General features: G+C 40.8%; 2 protein-coding genes across 3 annotated transcripts; both read right to left on the reverse strand.

The window, feature by feature from the left end:
• Positions 1 to 3625: 3625 nt before the first annotated feature.
• LOC124065111 (ladderlectin-like) lies at positions 3626 to 8774 on the reverse strand. 2 transcript variants are annotated; one of them, XM_046400215.1, is made up of 9 exons: positions 8729 to 8774; positions 8565 to 8634; positions 8326 to 8355; positions 8194 to 8238; positions 7404 to 7478; positions 6654 to 6745; positions 4403 to 4528; positions 4171 to 4270; positions 3626 to 3803 (listed from the first exon to the last, which is right to left on the reverse strand). In XM_046400215.1, exons 2-9 carry the CDS (start codon positions 8611 to 8613, stop codon positions 3733 to 3735), a joined length of 588 nt encoding a protein of 195 aa, XP_046256171.1. In that variant the 5' UTR covers positions 8614 to 8634; positions 8729 to 8774; the 3' UTR covers positions 3626 to 3732. The 2 variants fall into 2 exon arrangements, with proteins under 2 accessions (XP_046256171.1, XP_046256180.1); XM_046400224.1 differs by lacking the exon at positions 7404 to 7478.
• Positions 8775 to 17858: 9084 nt separating this feature from the next.
• On the reverse strand, positions 17859 to 18327 carry LOC124065122 (histone H2B 1/2). Its single transcript, XM_046400235.1, has one exon. It carries the CDS (start codon positions 18276 to 18278, stop codon positions 17904 to 17906), a length of 375 nt encoding a protein of 124 aa, XP_046256191.1. The 5' UTR covers positions 18279 to 18327; the 3' UTR covers positions 17859 to 17903.
• Positions 18328 to 18855: the final 528 nt, after the last annotated feature.

Here is an 18855-nt window from a genome sequence, read left to right on the forward strand (position 1 = left end):
ATTTATAAGTAAATCAAAGAATTACAATGGGATACAGATTGATGTTCTCTGAGATGTTCTGGAAAATGATCCTACATCCTTCAACATTCAAGAGTCTTTATTGTCATTATGCAAGCATAACGAAATTTTGTGCAGATTCTCGGCTTAAAAGCACACTTATAAATAACAGCAGAAAATTAAAATTACATACTTAAGAAAAAATATATAAAAATATAAAATACAAAATGAGGTAGATAAAGTGCACTTAGTACCAGTCTATGGTATGCTGTGTGTGTGTATGCGGCTAGATAGGGGAGGGTGTATGTGTGAAGTCCTGTATGGGGGTGGGACGTGAGTGTGTCACTGTATGGGGGTTATTGCTTTTACAGCTCTGGGGAAGAAGCTGTCCCTGAGTCTGTTGGTGCTGGTTTTAATGTTCCTGTACCGCTTTCCTGATGGAAGCGGTACAAACAGTTCGTTGCCCGGGTGGGTCGTCTTGTTGGGCGTCTTGCCTTCTTCTGGACTCAGGCAGTGTAAACTGAGTCGAATTGTGCGATGGTTTCCCTGCTGTGACAATTAAATCCTGCATTACGTGACTCCTGTTTTCAAGAATGATAAATCCGTACACACTACACTCACTTTAACTTTCTGTACAAACAGTTAAATGTGCATCTTGATCCAGAGCTGCATAACAACACACACGCAGTCAAACACGTTTGAGCTGACTCCACAGCACTGATTTTTGGAGAAAATCTACAACTGTCACTCACCAACCCACATGATCTAAATAAAATAAGTGCAGTATGAGGTGATATATATATATGTATATATGTGTAAACAGCAGTGCAGTATGAAATGAAATATATATACACAATGAATATAAAATGCTCACAGGTTAGAAAAATATATGGATAAATCAAGGCTATGGACATAGTAAGGCACTGTAAACACTGTGAGGACTGTAAGGTGCTGACGGTGGCAGGAGGGGGTAGATTTGTGGTTGTTGTTCAGAACTGTTGGGGGGAGGGTGTTATGGGAGTCCGGTTGTGCGTGAGTGTATATGTGTGTGTCCATGCATACATTTTAAACATTTCCTAAATGATGCTTTGTCTATTTGCATGTATTTTTTTAAGATGCAGCATGTTCGCCTGAGTCAACCACCGTAACTTTCGTAAAAACCGTAAACCGTAAAAACAGGATGCACAGACAATTTCATGGAATTAAAAACATGTCAACAAATCTAGGTTTTTGATTTGATGAGACAATCAGGAAGTGTTTCTTTATATTCAGCTAGCGTTTGAAAAAACTTCATCTTATTTCAGAAATTCCCATGATATCAGATGAAAAGAATGGATGTGACAATTGTATCCTTTTCAAATGCAGTAAACAGATCCAGTGTCAGTATGAATATGTGGATCGTGCTGCTGTAGTCAGTGACAGGAGGTTAAATGGGCACTGGCTTGGGACTGAGGCATAAGCTCTCTCCTCTGGAACATCTTTTACTGGAACAACTGAGACCAAAGACATTGTGATGTGTCATTGACATTAGTTTACTGTAGGTTTTTGTTTTTACTATCCAGATACTATACTACACACAGCTGTCAGTCTTCCTTTTAGCATTGTTGTCACGATCACAATAATTGACAAAGAGCAGCTGCATGCTGTTTATGACATATTTGTAGCTGTAGAGAAATCTTAATGCTTCAGTGTACCATAATATTCTGGACAATGTTATGCTTCCAACTTAGTGGCAACATTTTATGGAAGGCCCTTTTCTATTCCAGCATTACTGTGCGCCGGTGGTCCATAAAGATGTGGCTGGATGAGTTTGGTATGGGAGAAATTGAAATTGGTGCCCAAACTCAATTTCAGACTCAAAATGCTCCATTTTTGTGACATAAAGTCTGTATCTCTGAAATACAGTATAATTCTACTTTTTTTTTTCAACAGCATTATTATTACGTGAATAATGTTTTGTGCTTTGTTTTTGTTGTACAGGTCTGGGGGGCAGCCGTGGCCTAGAGGTTGGAGAAGCGGCTTGTGATCGGAGGGTCACCGGTTCGATTCCCCCACCGAGAAAAATTTGGGTGTGGTGGAGTGACTAATGTGATAAAAATGCCCCCCCCCCCCCCTCTCCATTAGCTCGCTGATGTGCCCTTGAGCAAGGCACTTAACCCCCCAATATGCTCCCCGGGCAGCTTGATGCTGCCCACTGCTCCTGTGTGTGTACTGCATGTAATTTGCTGGGTGTTGCATGTGTGTGTTCAACTAAGGATGGGATAAATGCAGTAGTAAAATTCAGTATGTGTGTATGTAAAAATATATATAAACTGCCAGTAAAAGTTGATTCTTCTTCTTCTTCTGTTTAAACAACTTGTCTTACCCAGTGAAATTAGTCAGAGAGAACCTCTGTCATCAAGGGTGAGGGATGAAACTGATCTGCTCTTATAAATTAATTTTTGCAGTGTGTTTTCTATGGACAGCAGTCTGAATGCACGTGACCCAGGAATATTCAAGGTCACCTTTCTAGAACTTGACTCCAAGCTACAGCTATAAACTTTGGCTTTTATTACTCAACTACTTTCAGTACAAGTCAAACCACGTGGGATCCCATTTAGAGGTCTTTACTATTGAGAACCAACCATATTTACAGTTATGCAGTCAATGAGTCAAACTTCCAATGGTCATCAATCTGGCTGTCACTTTGGCAACTGAGAATCATAGTCTGCTACACCATGCTAAGCACTTTTGCCTTATCATCAGCTGTCACTGAATCACTGTCTTCCATGTGTTTCTGAAAGTGTATTCTAAAACTATTTTTTGTTTTATTTGTTTAGTTAACTGTTTCGTTAATCATTCTGAGTCAGCGGTAACTCCTATACTGGTTCACACAACGGATCCCATCCAAATTGTTGTATAAATTTCTATCTTAAAGAAACCTGCTGTCTTTCATAGTTTTTGCAATATTCAATCTATCATCTACCAATGGATCACCGTCAGGTGGAGGGAGTAAAGAACAGCAATCATATTTCCACATACAAACAACCTGTACTCTGTTTTATGATACTTCTCTGGTGTGCAGCAGTTACTGTTTGACAGTATGCCGACTGACTGTCTGCTCCACTGTGAGGGTTATATCAATTGTTTATGGACTCATGGATTCATGGATGACTGGAGACAAACTGAAGGTAGAACTGGGTTATAACTGATATCACTGGAATGCAGTTTCAGTGAAGGTTAATCACTAAACAGGAGGCATTTAAAAGAGTGTCTGCTGATATGGAGTTTTATAAATCATTAGTTTGACATTTATCATTTATTACTGCCTCAGCTGAGGAGGGAAGATTGTATTGTAGGTCATAAATCTTAAGGAATGCATGTTTTTCTCTGAGGATGGTTTGCTGTGTTTCTTCAGGATGAGCACAACACACACTAAGAGATCTAACTTCTGAACCAGAGCTGTGGGTTACTTCCTTTGTAATGACACAAGTTACTCTTCAGACTACAGCTGGACTTCAACAGCCAAGGTCCCAAAGGAAGATATGACATTGTTCTGTTTTTACACATTTTATTTTTATGGAAAAGAAGCTTACTGCCACAACCAAAAGCAGAAAGTTAATTTAACACTTTATCATGTAATCTTTTCAAGGACACACAATGGAAAACAACACTTCATTAAGACACAGCAAAGTTTGTTCAAATTGCTCTTTAAACAGAAAAAGATCCATCCCAAGGCTCCAGATGTTTGGTTTGTTAACAGCTGAAAGGGTCCTTGGAGCAGATGAAGCGATAAGCGGAGCCACACTGGGTGTTACCCCATCCATCTAAAATGTGATTAACAAAGGTGAAACAATATTAACTCTAATTCATGTTGTGAATTAAATGATACACCACAGTGTTCACTGCAACAGGAGCTATTTGTCTCTTGCCACAGGAAAGTCAATCAATCAGTACGTAGAAATCAAAAAAATGTGTGACATTTTCCCTGAAGTACAAGTCAATGTTATGTTCACACTGATCAGGACTTTGTCCACGATCAAGACGTGTGAAAAGAGACATCAACTCTCTGAGACCAAAACAGAAAACCGGGTGTAACTTTCACCACTTCAGAAAGTGTGGTTACATACGTTAGTCTTATTTGGACTTTGCATTAAGCTGATGCAGCTATCCACAGCAAACAGGTGGACTTACTGGTGGTGCGTAGGTAGACGCAGGCGTAGCTGCTGGATGAGGATTGCGAGTACCAATTGGTGTAATAGAAACCTTCACGGTCAATCCACATCCAACGGCCCTGAGAGACAAAGAACACAAGTGTAAGGAAGTGCTGCTCTCATATCCATCTTGTCTGAGTCTAGAGCCCTCTGGACCAGGTCCTGGGCTTCACCGGGGCTGACTGAGATCTTATTTCTTCATGAATTCTGACCTGCAGGTTGAATCCTCCCAGCCATGCGATGCTCTGACCGGCTGTCTTTGTTATTTGCTGGAGGAAGCTGTACTCTCTGGGGTTGGTAACTGAGGCAAGATTGGCACCCATGCTGTTGCAGTGCTCCTGTTGGACAGAGGGAGCACCAAGGGATCGTGTTGTTTCATGTTGTTCATGTTGTTGTTTCATTTCATGCCTTTATTTTCTTCCTCCTAATGGAAATGTCTGTAGTTTCTATGTGAACATAAAGCTCATCTTTTCATGGACTGATGCTGACAGACTGACTGATCTAAGAACAGATATGGATACCATGCAGATGCTTCCAAGTGGAAGAACCATTCAGCATGATGGTAATTTCTAAAGTAGCTGTCATGGCGTCTGTCTCTTTGTCCCTCTCTTCACCCACATCTCCATTTTTCCGAGTCACTTCAGCATTACTCCATTAATAACCTGCAGCTGATCCAGAATGCAGCAGCTAGAGTTTTGAAAGGAATCAGCAAAAGGGATCACATCTCCTCCATCTTTGGCTTCTCTTCACTCACTAAACTCACTAAACTAAACTTTAAAATTCTCCTACTTACATATAAGGCCCTAAATGGACTAGCCCCATCATACCTGCAGGATCTAATGATCCCATATATTCCCAATAGAACACTCAGATCACAGAGTGCAGGTTTACTTGCAGTTCCCAGAATTCATAAAAGTAAAATGGGAGGACGAGCCTTTAGCTGTGGAACCAGTTGCCAATCTGGGTTCAACAGGCAGACACCACCTCCACCTTTAAGACCAGACTTAAAACCTTTCTGTTTAGTAAAGCGTATAGTTAGCCTCAAACAAAGTGTGTAGTGCTTCTAAGTATAGTTACAGTCACTTCTTGATAAAGCCACTGGTAGAACAGGGCTGACGAGCTCTTAGTCTTTAATCTTTATCATAGCTACACTGCCATATGCCTATGCTGCCGGGGGACACAAACCACCTCCTCAACATCTCCAACATCTCTACACTCCTACCTCCTCTCCTCTTCTTCCTCTCCCCTCCTCTCCTCTCATCAGGTCAACATATGATTCATTATATTATGTCACTAACTGGGTGTCCCGTTTTCATCATAGTTTTGTGTCTCTTCCTCCCTTTCTTTCTCTCTCTGTATCTTTCTGCAGGTCTCTCTCCATCCAGATCTACATGTTGAACTGCATCCAGCCCTCTGACAAACCCAATGTCTTCTGTCAACATCTGCCCATGTCGTTCTTCTATGTAGTGCTATTAGAACTAACTTGAACAACATATCAGCTAAAGAACAAATACATACAATATATAGTCTACAAAATTCCAATTATAACAACCTGTCATGTCTGTCCTTTGTAATGTATGATGTTTATTGCATGTATGTTTCTCTCTCTCTCTCTCTCTCTCTCTCTCTCTCTCTCTCTCTCTCTCTCTCTCTTTCATCCTCTCTGCCCTGTCTACTTCTTCTTCTCCTCTTTTACCCAGCTGACTATCAGCAGGATGGTTCTCCCTTGTGATCAGGGTCCTGCTCAAGGTTTCTTCCTGTTAAAAGAGAGTTTTTCTTGCCACTGTCTGCTTGCTCAGGGGTTCACCCTCTGGGTTTCTGTAAACCACCTAGACACAATTTTGATTGTAAAAGGTGCTATATGAATAAAATTGAAATGAATTTAAATTGAACTGAATTACCCTTTACTTGTCTTCCAAATGTCCCCAGACATTTCTACTTCCATTCCTGATCTTGTCTCTCCCATCTGCCCTGCGATCACCTTGTTCCCCTCCCCTGAGCTTCTGTCTCCATCTCTACATCTGGACTTTATTACCCTCATCAGTAACTCATACCAGCACAGATCCTTTGTTCCTTTGCTCCGTTGTTAGTTCCTCCATGTTGCTTGCCTGACAAGTTTGTTTTTGTACCTCTGTTAGGTGCATGTTTTTCTCGACTTGAAACTACCTGCCCGTTAACTGTTTGCCTACCTGTACCTGCCAGCAAGCCTTGAGTGTAATAAATGACTTAAATCACCATGCTGCCTTCCTCTGTCTGCATTTGAATCCAACCCTGTTTTTCCTGAGCATAACAGAAACCTAACTGAATGATTAACAAGTAACACTAACAATAAGATAACAATAAGACTGTCAGATGAGGGGAAAAGCTACAACTTTGACCTCATTGTTCACAGTGTGCATGAGCTCAGTGGAACTGACTGTTGCAGAACACAGTAACATTACAGAAGTACTAAAGTCGCAGTACCTCAGCACTGTACCAGGACAAAGGAGAATTGACGAACATAAAGCAGCGAGAGCCATGGCTGAACCAGCCGTCTGGGCAGAAGTTAAAACGAGCTATAAACAGAAAAAAGAAAGAGAACAATAACTTTTCTTGAACAGAGCATTTTGACTGAAATACACCGATCCTGTCCAGTCTCACATTTTCCAGCCTCCCATAGTCGAAACAGCTGTTACAATGAGACCAGCATGTCATTCATCTGATGTACTCTGGAGAACAGTTAGCATTCAGTAAAATCTAGGCAGGTTGTACTAGTATGCAAATATACTGTAATAGTCCTTTAAGGATATCATGCTTACACTTGACAGTCTACATGACATGTTTGATATTTGAGAGATTTTTATCTTGTCATTTTCTCTTTCAGTGTTATTGCTTTTGCCACAGTAGCCTCCCTCATGAAGGAACAAAGGAATACAGGAAAGCAGACAGTGATGTGGTTCCTACTTTTAGGTGCTGTTGCCACCTCAGATACATGTGCTGTAAAACCACAAAGACAGTCAGCACAATGGATGATTTGGTTACATCAGCTGAAGTCTTGTCAGTGTGTGCAAATTGTTGTTTAAAAATCCCTTTCATCGAATCGATCCTGTCTCTATGACACAACAACATGTGGAACGGTGAAGGAGGACTTGATAAACTCTAACTGAGAACTCAACATTTGTATTTCAGTGTGTTGACTATTTTGTTAAGATGATGTGTGTCCTTTTTGATTACCGTTTCTGGGAACAGGGACAGAATCTTCTGGCTCAAATACTTCTTCATCTTTCGGTGTCATCTTGTCCTCCGCCTCTGAAACATAAATTGCTTCATCAGACCTCTTTTCAGTTGAGACTGTTTGATTTTTCAGTCCCATCTACAAAAAGTCAATAGTGTTTGACTGACATCATATTAAGGTCAAACTGACCAGCAGCTAATACCAGCCAAAGAGTCTACAGCCATGCTGCATCTCTGTGAAGCTGTGCTGAGTGGTGCTTTGAGCTAAATGCAGTTGTCAGTAAATTTAGCAGTTATGTTCCATGTTCACCCGTTTAGTTTGAGTTTAGTGTTGCGAATTGGCATAAATGAAGCTATTTCATACACAGTAAAACCTTTACTTTGACTTTGTTTTTTGTTTTACAGCATGACAGAACCTGAAGGAAAAGACCCCAAATGTGGGTCTTTCTCAGCAAACACAGACCAGCAGCACCAGCTTTAACTGCCACAACTCATCTGCTGTTATACATATTATGGAGCACACTGTTAGTTTGTTTGTCCTTCAAAGATAACCCCACAAGCTGCTGAAACTGCTGTTTGTCAACATGAGATCAAATCCAGCACAAATATCTTGTTCTCTGAGAATTTATCTTGAATTGTTCTGAATGACCAGTCAGAACAATTCAGTTCAATGAACAAGATGATCAATTCAGTGAGCGTTTCCAGTCAGAAACTGGCTTCTCTTCTTTGATGTATTGAATGCTCTCTCCACACAGACTGAGGTCCAACACACTTTAAAGAAGACACTAACCTGGTGCAGCAGCCCTCTGTTCTTTTGGAGCCTCCACTGCTACTTCTGTGGATGAATCACATTAATGTTGGTGTCAGACACATGTAGGCCTAACTGCCTCTATGTATTAAAGCAAAGATGTTCAATACTCACCTGGGGCCTTTTCTTCAACTTCAGCTGGAGCTGCAGAGAAAATATAACCTTGTCAATAACAGCAGTACGCGTTCACTGTGCGTGTGTATTCACACATACTACATGTACTATTGCACACAGCTGGACAAACAGCACAGTGTATAGTCGTCACACTATGTTACAGGCTTGTCGATTGACTTATGAGCACACGAGTGATAGTGTGTGTGTGTTCTGTCTCAATGGTGTGTGTTGAATCGGACCTGAAAATGCAACAGAGAGAAGAATAGACAGGACCAGCACAGTCTTCATGGTGATGATCAGCAGATTGTTCTATGTGGACAAAGACAACCTGTCAATAAATCTGCATAGAGAGGACAGAAGCATGAACTCCACTGAAGGAAATCAAACACAGCAGTTGTCTTACCTGTCAGGTAAATGCAGAGTGTTCGGGTATCAGCGGATGATGCAGTGATGATAGGAGGTTACCCTGCTCGTTATATACACACCTGAATCACACTGGGTCACGCTGATGTGGGTGTGTGGAGGGCTATGTGTTGTGTTTATCTATGACTCAGCCCTGTACGGGAAGGTGATTGCAGCATGCACATAAAGCTTTGAACCTGAAATCTGACCTGTTTCTTGACAGCAAATAAAGTTTAAGTCATAAACTGACACTGGGCTGCACGTGCACTTACAGTCTGTCAGTTGTGTGTAGAGGTCATATGAATAGTGGTGATACACTATACAGAGTCTTCACTAAAGTAAAGTAAACAGCACCAAAAAGCAAAAGTGTAAAAAATATTCATTCTCTTTTTGCTCTGATTTGATCTCCACCAAGTGCTGATAAAAATGGCTCTTTTCCCCAGCTGCTGCATTGGTTCTGATGGACCTGGGCCCATCCGCTTGTACCACAGGGCCATCCCAAATGAGCGGGGGAACATTTATTTTCTTCACTCTAATTTTCTTTTTTTTTTCGTGAATGCTTGATAAACAATAAAACCTAAACAATGTTTTCATTTCTAAGAAGTAAAAGAGAACATTTATTAAGCTAGTGTCATGTGTGTTCATCAGCAGACTAAAATATATGTAGTATTACAGCCTACAGCTAAATTAATTCATTATTATGGTACAACAGATTTATAGGTTTATAAACAGCCGACCTTCAAAGATCAGTTTCCAGACTCATGTTAGTTTCCAGCTCTGCGTAATGCAGACGCAGTCACTCTCTGGAGCTGCAAATGAATTTCCTATGGAAACCAGAAAAATCAAATCCAACATTGCCAGCAGGAGGGGGTGTAGAAACTGTCTCCCCATTAAAAGACACTATGAGCATTTATGCACAGCAGCTCAACTCCACTGATTAGATGAAAAATCAATTAAGTTAATATAACATGATGTTAACAAAGCATCACATTAACATAACTTTAACATAACTGTCCTTCTCATAAATCTAAAAATATGCTGTACATTTCTGAAGTGTTGTGAATATTGTTCAAAAATGCATAATGAAAATCACAAGTGCAAAAATGATTATGTAATAATATGAATAAATTATTATGTTGTTTTGGTTAGAAAAGTCAGACAAAGTAAATAAGTGTGTGTGAGAGGAGGCCGTTCAAGAACAGTTTGTGCCCTTATTGAATGTCCCCGATCAGACAGTTTTCAGGATATAATGGAGTTCGACCAAATCTGGAAAAGATGCTGGAGAAAAGAAAAATGGTGAGTCATCACTAACATTCTCAATCTGATTCTGAAATGATTAAGCAGCTGTGTTCGTTAAAGAAGAAACAATGTCTTTGAGGTAGTATAGATGAGTGCTCTTCTCACTTCATATGGGATGCTGTCCAGATATCATGTTTTTGGTGTAACTTGCTTTTGCAATAAAACTTTATCTACATTGAGGTCTGAAAATGAATGTTTCATTTTTTTTTTCATTTTTATTTATTCATTTATTTTCTTCTTGGCCAAGCAAAGATTTTTTATCTTCCACAGAAGCTAAAAGTTTAATTTTGTTGTTGGTTTCCTGTGGAGAGTTTCCTCTGTCCCGTCAAGTTCATCACTGCAGCTTTTAGTTTTGCTCCTTAAATGTCCCGCAATGTTTGTTGCACCAACTACATGCATGGAAATGTTTACAATGATTGAAAGCAGCGTCTTTAATCATTAAAATAAATTGTTAAAATTGTTAAATTATCAATACATCAGCACAACACACATTAAGTATAATCACTTGGAAAGCTCAACAGGCACTGTAAGGCTTTGTTGTTTTTACTATCAAACACCTATTTCATGTACACAGAATCACTTCGAGTGTTAATATGAAAACATTGATCAGTGCAGCTTTAATAACGTCAGGCCTTGTTAGTAGGATACATTCATTGCTGGTTTTGGTGTGGTGAGAAAAATTTAGAATAACATTAAGCTTGTCTCTTATGTACCGTACTTGACCAAATATACTTACTGCTCATGAAACTGGGTTTTTGTTTGGCTTCCTTGCATTGCAGACATTGGACTGATTGATTGTGTTCTGAAGATTCTTTCACTTGTTGAAAATATTGAACCCGCTCAAACAAAACAGGCTGTTAATGTGTAGCTTCAAATACCGAAAAGACACTCAGCACATATGATGATTGATCAGTTATTTAAATTACCTCTGCAGGATTCAAAGCACACTGTGTAGACTATATGTATACATATATATGTATATATATATATAGATGCAGCTCTTTGTGGGGCTGTTTTTCAGGGGCTGGGTAGGCCACTTACCTCCACTGAAGGGAAATCTTAATGCTTCAGCATACCAAGACATTTTGGACAATGCTATGCTTCCAGCTTTGTGGCAACAGTTTGGGGACGACCCTTTTCTATTCCAGCATGACTCTACCCCAGTGCACAAAGCAAAGCCCATAAAGATCTGGTTGGATGAGTTTGGTGTGGAAGAGCTCGACTGGCTTGCACAGAGCCCTGACTGCATGAATGGGCAAAAATTCCCACAGAAACACTCCAAAATCTTGAGGAGAGCCTTTCCAAGAGAGTGGAGGCTGTTACAGCTGCAAAGCTAATTATGTCTATGTCATAAAGGCCCAGCTGGTGTAATGGTCAGGTAGCCCAATACTTTTGCCTATATTATTATTACAGACATCTATTATTTCCTCATTATGTTGAGACCTTCAATGTGGATCATCTTGTTCTGGTCCTGTCATTCCTTCCCATCAATAGTTACATGTGTTGCTGTGTCCATCAGAGTGATCACAGTGTAACAAAGAGAGTCTAAAGTCTGTTGATGATTTCCGTAAGACCTTAGCAGATTATGTAAAAGCCTCAATCAAGGAAGCAAAATATATTCCTGATACAATTATAACAAAATTACATAAAGTTTTATTGTCTGTGTCTTGTTAGTTTAGAGCCATTTATGAATCCAGAGACTTGTGTAATCCTCGTGCCACACCCACATACATGGGCAGTGTGTGCTGTCACCCATGCTAATACTCAAGAGCAGCCAGCTAACTGTTTTACTGACACAAACATATAAAACATTTGGGTCCACACAATATACAGAAAATTCACATGTACAAAAAGCCCATTACCAAAAAATAATCTGAGCTGCAACATTTAAGCAAGGCAGCCTCACGCACAGGTAGAAGGAGGTAGTGTTGTCTGGATAGGGTCAGTATCCACACTAATATTTAGATTTAGATGTGTTTTAACCCAATATTTTGGCTAAATGTGCTTACTTAACCAGCTCAAACAAAACAGGCTTTTAAACAGCTTCAAGCATTGAAAAGACACTCAGAACATATGGTGATTGATTAGTTATTTAAATAAGCTCTGCAGGATTCAAAGTATTTCCTCATAATGTTGAGGCGTCTTGTTCTGGTCCTGTCGTTCCTTCCCATCAATAGTTACACGTGTGGCTGTGTCCACATCAGAGCAATCACAGTGTAACAAAGAAAGTCTAAAGTTTTATTGTCTGTGTCCTGTTAGTTTAGAGCTTCTTTAGAGCTGAGTTTATGAATCCAGAGACTTGTGTAATCCTCGTGTCACGCCCACATACATGGGCAGTGTGTGCTGCAAAACCTCTTGTTTTTCTTTTTGTCACCCATGCTAATACTCAAGAGCAGCCAGCTAACTGTTTTACTGACACAAACATATAAAACATTTGGGTCCACACAATACACAGAAAATTCACATGTACAATAAGCCCATTACCAAAAAATAATCTGAGCTGCAACATTTAAGCAAGGCAGCCTCACGCACAGGTAGAAGGAGGTAGTGTTGTCTGGATAGGGTCAGTATCCACACTGATGACTGGCTGCTGGGAATGTTACTGTTCTTGCAATGAAAATAACTATATAGGTTTTAGATGTGTTTTAACCCAATATTTTGGCTAAATGTGCTCACTTTACGTCTCTCTGAACAACATGATTGGGGCATTAGAGACAACAGAAGCTCGGCCACCATGAAGCCGAATCCTGTGTTAATGACCAAAGTCATAACCAGTGTGGTCTTCTGCTTCTGATTTCAGAATCAGAATCAGAATCAGAATTCCTTTATTTATCCCTGGAGGGAAATTCTTGTTTTTACAGACATTGCACATGCAGTATTCCCGACCAAGAAAGGAGAAAAGTGTATAAAAATAGGATAAACAAAAAACTAAAATCTCAAGTACAGGTATTTACAAAAAACTGTATTCAAATTTTTTAAGAAAATTTAAAAATACAGGTATGTACATGTGTAAAAGAGCCAATATGTACATTGTATATACAAGTGAGTGTGTCCGTCACAGTGCTGAGTTTAACAGTTTGATGGTGACAGGCAGGAATGATTTCCTGTGTCGCTCTGTGGTGCATCGTGGGAGTATGAGTCTGTTGCTGAACGAGCTCCTGTAGCTGATCAACACATCGTGGAGAGGGTGAGAGGGAAAGTCCAGTATAGTTCTTATTTTGGACAACATCCTCCTCTCAGACACCACTGTCAGAGAGTCCAGTTCCTCTCCCACAACATGGCTGGCCTTCTTGATGATTCTATTGAGTCTGTTAGTGTCCCTCACCCTCAGGCAGCTGCCCCAGCAGGCAACAGCATATGTGATGGCACTGGACACCACCGACTCGTAGAACATCCTCAGCATCGTCCTGCAGATGTTGAAGGACCTCAGCCGCCTCAGAAAGTAGAGGCAGCTCTGGCCCTTTCTGTAGACCATGTCCACGTTCTTAATTTGCTTGTGTTTTGACACTTTTACCGTGTTTAAATATTGTTGCTGCTCTCTCACAGCACTACGTATCTCACGAATGAGCTCTTAATCTTGTCCATTTAGACAGAACCTGCAACTTTTATTAAGCTGTGTGTATCAACTGGTATGTGTTGGTGTTTGTGGACTCTGGTGGTCCAGTGAGACACTGATTATATGCAGCTTATCTCAGTAGTGGCACCTCCTAGAAGTAACAGCCTATATGATACAGAATAAATTCTATTAGTAAACGTGTAGCCCGTTTCAGAGGAGTGATGACAGTGAGAGATGACAGCCTTGCAGTATCACTACAGGAGATGTGAGGGAGAAGAGGAAGTGTCATTTTCACTTTGGGACTGTGACTTTAAGAGCTGTTTTGTCCATGAATTCCACAATATGACATCATAGTCTTACAACCAATTGCTGTATGTCGAGATAATCTCAGTTAACTCATAATTATGATAAAAACACGTGATTTCAACATAACAGGGTTTTAAAAACAATAAACAAATAACTGCAATAACAGCCACTCTTAACTTCTGTAATACATCAGTTATGCAGATCAGACTTAAACTAATGTGAACTTTGTCCAAGAACCAGCTAAAAATACTGAAAATTAGTAAAAATACAGAATACCTACCCATCAGTTAAGCAAATAATTATACTCAGACCCCAGTCTCTCAGGGGCCACAAGAACCAATTTTTCAAATTCACCACATTTGAGAGGCTTTTCTTGTGGAGCACATTAAGACTGAGTTGCATTCAGCTGCTTCAATGTCAGGGTCCTGGTGTTGTGCAAGTTGACACACTGGCATGCTGTCGTGGCTTATATCTGCTGTGGAAAAGGCCTAGTTGCCACAATAAAGACATTGGCCACATTAGCTACCTAAGATTACCTACAAATAAGTCTTTTACAGGGAATTTAGGTTTTGACCTTTATTATTTGTAGGAAGTATAATGTGTTTTTGTATCTTTTTTGTATTTAATCAAATCTGATGAACTCATAAGAAAACAACTCACCATGAAACCTACATCTTTTTCTCTCAGTTACTGGTACACACAGACAGGTCGTTTGGTACATATGTGAAAAAGGCAAATCAAAGCAAAACGAAACACATTTCTGCTTTGGGGTGTTCAGCACAGTTATGTGTCTGTAAATGCACGGCACAAACATGTCATCATGGGAACAAACAACAAAATTACACCATTCCATACATCATCAGGAACTGCCCCTGGATTTGTTTGAGGATGGCGTTCTTTCCATTCCAATCAGCGTAGCAGCCGTGGCCTAGAGGTTGGAGAAGCAGCTTGTGATTGGAGGGTCACCGGTTCGATTCCCCCACCGGACGGGCAGGAAAAATTTGGGTGTGGTGGAGTGATTAATGCAAAAAATGCTCCCCCCCTCCATTAGCTGGCTGATGTGCCCTTGAGCAAGGCATTTAACTCCCCAATATGCTCCCCGGGCGCTTGATGCTGCCCACTGCTCCTGCATGTGATTTGCTGGGTGTTGCATATATGTGTTCAACTAAGGATGGGTCAAATGCAGAAGACGAATTCAGTGTGTGTATGTAAAAATATATATACTGTCAGTAAAACTGATTCTTCTTCTTCTACATTTGGACATTTAGTTTCAACAAACCTAATGATGGTTACTTAAGTGAGACAAAGTCTCGGTCATCAGAATGACTAACCCGTCTACAGTTTGGGTTTTTCAGTGTTGCATAGTGCTTCAGTGTACCAATCTCCAGAACATATTTTCTCTGTATGGGTGTCTCTTGGAGGATCCCCTTTGTCAGGTCTTCTGCTGCACTTGGCCTTTTAAGCTGGCTTACCTCTCTAAAACTCTCTAATCACTCCTCAGTGCCACTCAGGTGCCGCACCTTGGCATTTTATTTCATCTTCAATCTCGTGCCACTGTGACAAAATCACAGTGATTTCAGATAAGAGTGCTCTTGGTTAGGTGGCATGTGCAGTCTGGTTGGGAATTTGGGAGCCCTCTAGTGGGTGGGATGTGGTGTTAGCACACATGAGATGACCATCAGATGTATACGGTGGCTGCTGATATGAGAAGAAGTTGCCAGTCTATTTTAGCAAAGATGAAGTCCACAAGTGTTTTTTGGATGAGATATTCATAGTGCACATTAGAATCTGGAGAATCAGGATTTCCACAACACCTGCTACACTTCAAGAAGTTGCAAAAGAAAAAAGAAAGGATGAGTGCATTTACAGTAACTGGTGCAAGTGCAGGACACAGGTGAACCTGATTACAGACAATGATACAAAGCATGGAGAATTTCTGATGATTTTCACCACCATCATCATTAATGTGAGTTTTCCATTGTGTGTGAAATAAAGTGGAAGCAAATTTCAGTGTTACTCTAGTTTTAGGTCATTACAATTGGCGGTGGTATAACACAGCCCACATAGTTAGACATAATTTTTAAACAACAGACCGAAAACCCCTGTTGTACATTAACCTTGTTTCATGGCTGTTCTGTATCGTTTAAGCTTCACCCTCTTAGAGCTGTTACCGAGAGCGCCTACACGTGTGCTGCTGGGAAGGTTTTCTTTCACACCTTTGCACAGTGCAAGGGGCCTCCCTCAGGTTTGCAGCTGCAGTGTATAACCTCATCTTGTTATATGCAATCCGATGACTTAAAGTGTGAAGAAAAGAAGATGTCATCTACTCACTGTTCTGCTGACAGGTTCCATCTTTGTCCTTCTTGCCAAGCAGGCTACATCATGGATTTCGACCTTCCTCGCTCACTGCATGGCATGTCTCAGTCTGGAACAGCCCTTACTCTGAGGGTCTAGTCCGTATTAAACAGCTGAGCACATCAGAGGGGCAGCAGCGAGTGGACAGATGTGGGGAGTGTGTGCCCCTTACTGGGAATAAGCAGCTAATAAAATGCTTTTTCTCTGTGGTGTCCCCACCTTTTACCCATCAATGCATGTTAATTTAAAGTTCTACACTCACATGCAGCATCCACCACAGCTTGTTCGACTCTACCCTCCCATGGGCTGTGAAGAACATGCATTCACATCTCACAGTGGCAGAGTCCACAAAGGCGCCACAGATGTATACAGAGCGCTGCTCAGTATGGCAAAGTTTGCGGTCAGTGAGCGAATGAAGTCATTAAAAAAAGGGTTACACTCCCTAGTTCGAGTGCTGGATGTGTCGGATGCCATGTCAGCTCTGTCAGAAGCAGCCTTTTGATGACAGAGGTGTCATTATTTCTTGTTTCAGTCCCTTCCCTACAGTTGAATACTGACAACAGGGTAAAATTGTGTATCATGCAAAAAAATATATCTATATATATGTATATATATATATATGTATAGAGATATATATGAAATTGTCTTCACGCTGTGATATAGATCGTTTCCTAACTATAGAAGCACAAGTCATCAAGCCACTTGTCCTAGTGCAATTTCAGTCATCTGGTGCTGTGAGTTAGTAGTAGTTTTGGTATTCAGGCAGACATGAGAAATGGTAGCCTTGGTACTGCATTTTTCTCTTTATTCATCCCTTTATTAGATTCGATCAGCTTCTGTCATTGTGTACATAATCCCACTCAATAAGCCCATAGGCCCACTGTTTTAGTCACACTCTCCAGCTTATTCTGACATCGCAAAGAGCATCACGACTTTTTTGAGATTTTAGTTTTTTGTTTATCCTGTTCTTATACTCTGCACTTTTCTCCTTTCTTGGTCGGGAATACTGCATGTGCAATGTCTGTAAAAACAAGAATTTCCCTCCAGGGATTAATAAAGGAATTCTGATGATTCTGATGACTTTTGATTCAGTTGATCAGTTTTTATTTTAATGGCTGATGAGTTTTGTCATTTTGCCTGATAATGTCTTTATGCTGATATTCTGTCAGCTATGGTTATTCAATAAACACAACTTACAGGAGCTAAAACCTGCTCATTCTTTCTCTGATCTCCTTAATTACAACTGATAAATAGCTTTAAAAAAAACAAACAAACAAAAACTTTGATTCATTGGCCCAAGGTTTGGTCTAGCTACATTAGTACAAAGTATGAAATATCACTCAGTCTGAGTTTGTTGATTAATTATCTCACCTTTCTTCTAGAATGTTGAGCAGTTGCTGCCATCTTGTGGCACCTCATTAAGATTCTTACACCTTCATGCTCAAAGAGCAGATGATCGGTTAAAGTCACAGTGTAAGCTTTCTTCAGTAATCATTACACCATATTAAAGCACTGAAATACTGTACAATGCAGTTAAAGATTTAGTTCAACACTTGACATATGACATCACATATGACATAATTCAGTAAGAGGATCCGCTCATTAAGTTAAAGTGGTGGCTCTTAGAAGAGCCGTTGGGTTGGTGGAGCAGCAGGACGCTTTACTTGGAGCTGGTGTACTTGGTCACGGCCTTGGTACCTTCGGACACAGCGTGCTTCGCCAGCTCACCTGGCAGCAGCAGACGCACAGCCGTTTGAATCTCCCTCGAAGTGATGGTGGAGCGCTTGTTGTAGTGAGCCAGGCGGGACGCCTCAGCCGCGATACGCTCAAAGATGTCGTTTACGAAGGAGTTCATGATGCTCATGGCCTTGGAGGAGATCCCGGTGTCAGGATGGACCTGCTTCAGCACCTTGTAAACGTAGATGGCGTAACTCTCCTTCCTGGTCTTTCTCTTCTTCTTCCCTCCCTTGCCGGCGGTCTTAGTCACGGCTTTCTTAGAGCCCTTCTTGGGCGCAGACTTCGCTGGTTCAGGCATAGTTTCGCTTCTCGATACCGATGAAACAATACTGCTGGTACGAAGAGAGCGACCCTTTATACAGGCTCCATGCAAACACGGCTGTGTGGTCCCTCTCGTGTGATTGGTTGAGCTGCTCGGTGGGTCGGGTGGTCTCGTTGTGGAGCATTGTGTTTGCTTGGAAACCTTCTCTCTGTGAAAGCTGGCCGCTTTCTGCGCCAAACTGGGCATGGAAGAACCTCCAGAAAAGACAACATGAATTCAGAGTGGAGAATTCCCTCATATGTGACCACACGAGAACAGTGCAGCATGGACGGTTAGTTATTAAGAGCCAGTCTTCATTACACCGAAGGTCACTACTGTAGCTGACCACAGGAGGAGGGAAACAACGTAGCTCCACACTGACAATTCTCTGCTCAGCACACTATTTAAATTCTGACCAAATCACTCAATCGGTTTGTGTTTCTAAACACAAATCTTTATTGCAAAGGAAGCAAGACGGTGATGAGAGCGGCCAATAGTCATTCTGAGAGCATTTGAGTAAGTTCCTGTGTAGTGTTATTTGATGATATGGCTGAGTTTCAGAGTTTTGGACAAA

This window comes from Scatophagus argus, chromosome 2 (genome assembly GCF_020382885.2).
Source record: "Scatophagus argus isolate fScaArg1 chromosome 2, fScaArg1.pri, whole genome shotgun sequence".
Taxonomy (NCBI): Eukaryota; Metazoa; Chordata; class Actinopteri; family Scatophagidae; genus Scatophagus; species Scatophagus argus.